Below are 4,770 nucleotides of genomic sequence, written 5' to 3' on the forward strand. Positions count from 1 at the left end.
AGACTCGTACCCAAAACCATGTCCAACGGGTTTTTTATCTATGGGTACGCGGATAAATCATATCCCCTAGGCTGTAGGCTGGACTAATTAACCAAAAAAAGTTAAATCTTAGCATGCAAGTTGTTCGCCGCGTGAATGAAAGCTTAAACACTTATCCAGATTAGCCACTGACCAGTGTAAAGAATCCAACGCGCAGGCGTACTGGCGTTGGCGCGTACAGCTCATGCCACTACCCCACCCCACACCCGCACCCGCCCCATGAAATCACGAGCGCCATTTGCACCATGGGCAGAGGCAGACACACCCCCACCCCACGCCCCCCTCCCTCGGATCCAGATTATCACCGCACCTCCCTCATTTATATTCGCTTCCATCCACCTGCCGCCGCAGCAGATCCACCGGCACGAGACCGACCCCGTTTCCTCGCTCCTTCGTCTCTCGCTGACACTGTTTGACCCCTGTCCTCCAGGCTCGGCTCCAGCTAAGGTCGAGCGGCGAGGCGACAGCCCTAGTGTAGCGCGGCGCGGTACCATAGATGGGGAGACGAATGGAGGCCCCCTCCTCGCCGGCGTCCCTCGTCGTCGTCCTCCTCCTCGGCTCGCTGCTCCTGCAGGCACGCGCCGATGACCCCTACAGGTTCTACACCTGGAACGTCACCTTTGGCGACATCTACCCGCTCGGCGTCAAGCAGGAGGTACGCCACTAGCTAGGCTCGCACGCACGCACGGCCTCTGTTATACCTTGGTTCGGCGGCCTGCATTCGCCAATGGCCGCGTGGATGTGATGTGGATGCGGCTGCTGCGGTGCAGGGGATACTGATCAACGGCCAGTTCCCGGGGCCGCAGATCGACGCCGTCACCAACGACAACATCATCGTCAACGTCTTCAACAACCTGCCGGTCCCCTTCCTCCTCTCCTGGTAATCTACTACTAGTAGCAGCAGCAGTCTCCTGTTACCACTTGTGCTCTGTTTTGTTTTTGCTGCGTGGCTTAAAAACTTGCCTGTTCAAGATTGCCATGTTCTCTCTGAATGTCCCGGGACACAATAGGTCTGATTGGTTACCTGCACCATCATATCCTGGACCACCGTGTGCGTTGACTCTATCTGAGATTTTGTTTGGTTGCTTGCACGAGGAGCACGCAGCCTGTCTGAGCGGATGCAATAACATTGCATTTTATCATCATTTGTTGCATCTGCTCGTACGCCTAGAACCGGCGTATCTCGCCGGTCTGGCTCGCACGAGCCTGGCTTCCCACACACTGGGAACCAATCAAGCGAAATGCAACTGGTCTCGGCTCTTTTCTTTCAGCAGGAGACCCTGTGTCGATGGTCCAGATTTGTAGCTACGACGGCGTGATTCAGACATGGACTAGGCTTGAGTTAACATGCCAGGCCTTCAAGTCCAAGTTGGCAGTTAAAAATTTCCCTGCATAGAGTAGGCTCAGCCGTGCGTGAACCTTGGTTGCCTTGCAGCGGTTGTTTTGTGCCACTGCATGTCAGTCACACCATGGACATGGAGAGTGAGCTGTTCCAGGACAAAACTTCACTACTCAGTTCCCTTAGTAGCTAGAGGAATCTGATACTATTTATATTATATTACCCCCAATAGTTGTCCTCCTTCCTTTTACTTGAGCTTTCGCTTTCCTTTCCAGATCCAGGATGCAAAGCACATGTACAGACAACTAATGCTTCCATAGATGATAGATCAGTCAGTGGGCCTCCAGTGGTTTTGCATTGAGCATGTGCACATTAGTGCGATCTGTGGCTCCTTTTGCATTAAGAGAGTGACAAGAGCGATTAACTTAAAAAAAAGATAATGCGCATTGTCCATATTACCTATGGACTGACGAATGTTAAGGTCTCATGGCTACTTGGTCGTCGACCACTGTGGTGACATTGCGGACCAATGCTAATTTTGAGGATGAACTGTTCTTTTCTTTACTGTCCCTACATCGCAGGCAGGGAATTCAGCAGCGGAGGAGCTCATGGCAGGACGGCGTGTACGGCACCAACTGCCCGATCCCTCCGGGCGGCAATTTCACTTACAACATGCAGTTCAAGGACCAGATCGGGAGCTACTACTACTTCCCTTCCCTTCTGTTTCACAAGGCAGCTGGCGGTTACGGTGCCATCAGGGTTCTCAGCCGGCCGAGGATCCCTGTCCCGTTTGACCCGCCTGCCGGGGATTTCACCATATTGGCGGGTGACTGGTTCAAGCTCAACCACACCGTACGTTTACATCCTAAATGAAGTATACTGCACTGCATCTTTTTGGTGCACCGGTAACACTGCAACTAACTAAGAATCCCCGCAGGACCTGAAAGGCATTCTGGACAGTGGCAATGACCTGCCGTTTCCTGACGGCCTTCTTATCAATGGCCAAGGTTGGAATGGCAACAGATTCACGGTGGACCAAGGTAAACTATATGAACATAAGAGTGCATCTGATTATATGCCTGGTAATTCTTCATGTAGACAGAAATGTGCTGAGCTTTGTTCGCACGATCCTGCCAGGGAAAACGTATCGGTTCCGGGTGTCGAACGTGGGAATCGCGACCTCGGTGAACATAAGGATCCAAGGCCATTCCATGCTGCTGGTCGAGGTGGAGGGGTCTCACACCATGCAGAGCACTTACACGTCCATCGACGTCCATCTAGGCCAATCATACTCGTTCCTTGTTACTGCTGATCAGCCACCTGCAGACTACTCCATAGTTGTCTCCACACGCTTTACCACCCCTGTCCTCACCACCGCTGCCATCCTCCACTACAGCAGCTCAAATGGTGCTGCAAGTGTGCCGCCTCCCCCGGCGCCTACCGTTGAGATCGATTTCTCTCTCAACCAGGCTAGATCCATCCGGTAAAGACTACTTTGTTTTGGCTATCATCATCAGACTACCTAACAGCATCAGCTACTGACGCATTGAGTCGTTCTGTTACCTACCTTTTGAGCAGGTGGAACCTGACAGCGAGTGGACCAAGGCCAAACCCTCAGGGTTCCTACCACTACGGTCTCGTCAACACCACAAGAACCATCAGGCTCGCCAACTCGCGGGCAACCATCAACGGCAAGCTGAGATACGCAGTGAACGGCATCTCCTTCGTCCCGGCCGACACTCCTCTCAAGGTTGCTGATTTCTACAGCATCCCGGGAGTTTTCACGCTGGGCAGCATGCCCGACAACCCGACGGGCGGCGGCGCTTACCTCCAGACGTCTGTGATGGCGGCCAACATGCGGGACTATGTTGAGGTCGTCTTTGAAAACGCGGAGAACTTGGTGCAGTCGTGGCACATCGACGGCTACGCGTTCTGGGTCGTCGGGTGCGTCTTCCTAGTTCCATATTCTTGCAGATCCTGACATTGTTCAGTATCGCTGGATCCGAATGGCTGAAGATTGGTGGTATGGTTTGTTTGTTTGTTTCCGGATGGTCAGGATGGATGGAGGACAGTGGACACCGGCTAGTCGTCAGGGCTACAACCTCAGGGACGCCATTGCTCGGTACACATTGCAGGTATTGTATTGTTTGTTCAAACCGGAAGCCAAGAAACAAAAGTTGCTCTGATTTCTCAATTCTGAACTGTGGACATGCACCGATGTTTACACTGGCCATGCTTTCAGGTGTACCCTCAGTCATGGACGGCTATCTACATGCCGCTGGACAACGTGGGGATGTGGAACGTGAGGTCCGAGAGCTGGGCCAGGCAGTACCTCGGCCAGCAGTTCTACCTCCGCGTCTACTCGCCGGCGAACTCGTGGCGGGACGAGAACCCGATCCCCAAGAACGCGCTGCTCTGCGGCCGGGCCTCTGGACGCCGGACCAGGCCTCTCTGAAGCTGAATCCCTGAGCCCAAGAAGACCATGTTTGTTCGGCCACGAAGGGGTGGCCGGAACTTGCGGGGATCAATTGAAGTTGAGGGAAGAGATGATTGGAGTGTTCAGATTGCTGAACTGAGTTCCATTTTGTGGCGCTGATGATCGTTCAGCTCATATATTATTTAGCAATTGTAGCTAAAACATTAATTCCCGGTCGATTTGTTGTATGTGAAGCTTCCTCGCTTCCTCGCTCACATCATTGATGATGATAATATTCATAGTAACCAGATTTTCCTTTTTCATACACTGTCAGATTTCTCATCGATCTGAATGAGTTCAAGAAACACTGAAACGAGCAATACGTGTACAGCGCAAGTAGAGATGTAATATGGTTTGGAAAATATCCGTCCGAATTTTGGATTCGAAGATGATGAATACTTGTTCGGATGGAATTTTCGGATATCCGGTTTTTTTTTTCTAATAACAGATACATATATTTTGTTTGAATATCGGATTCGAATACAATATATCTGATATCTGGATATCTTACCCGATAGCTGTGTACATTTTGTTGATATTTTTGCAAAAGAAATTAATAATGCCCAAATAGCCTAAAAAATTCATAGAACTTTATGGAGTCATAATATATGTCCATGTATAATCCTCAAAAGTATTTGGACCATGAAATCCACAATATACCAGTGTTTGTTTCATTTCACTTGTTGCGTGAGTTATATGTGAAATCACTCTAAATATCTAAGTTTCAACATAATCGATACTTCACTTTATCAATTTTTATGAGGAGACGTGATGTTATATTTTTATAGAATGTTTATTAGTTATGGTAACTTATTTGCATTTTGATGATTTTATGCAAAAAATAATAATACGCACATAGCCTAAAAAATCATGAACTTTTACGGAGACATGACATATGTACACATATAATGCTAAA

The 4,770-nt window shown here is 49.7% G+C and overlaps 1 protein-coding gene across 1 annotated transcript; it reads left to right on the top strand.

The window, feature by feature from the left end:
* Positions 1-388: 388 nt before the first annotated feature.
* Positions 389-4,115, top strand: LOC100281206 (uncharacterized). The gene is given in 8 exon segments (NM_001154125.2): positions 389-694; positions 810-919; positions 1,960-2,230; positions 2,316-2,418; positions 2,516-2,861; positions 2,957-3,322; positions 3,435-3,513; positions 3,621-4,115. Coding segments are annotated over 8 exon segments (1,647 nt in total). The 5' UTR covers positions 389-535; the 3' UTR covers positions 3,834-4,115.
* The last annotated feature ends 655 nt before the right edge of the window (positions 4,116-4,770 follow it).

The sequence above is a fragment of the Zea mays genome, chromosome 5, assembly GCF_902167145.1.
Source record: "Zea mays cultivar B73 chromosome 5, Zm-B73-REFERENCE-NAM-5.0, whole genome shotgun sequence".
In the NCBI taxonomy this organism is placed as follows: Eukaryota; Viridiplantae; Streptophyta; class Magnoliopsida; order Poales; family Poaceae; genus Zea; species Zea mays.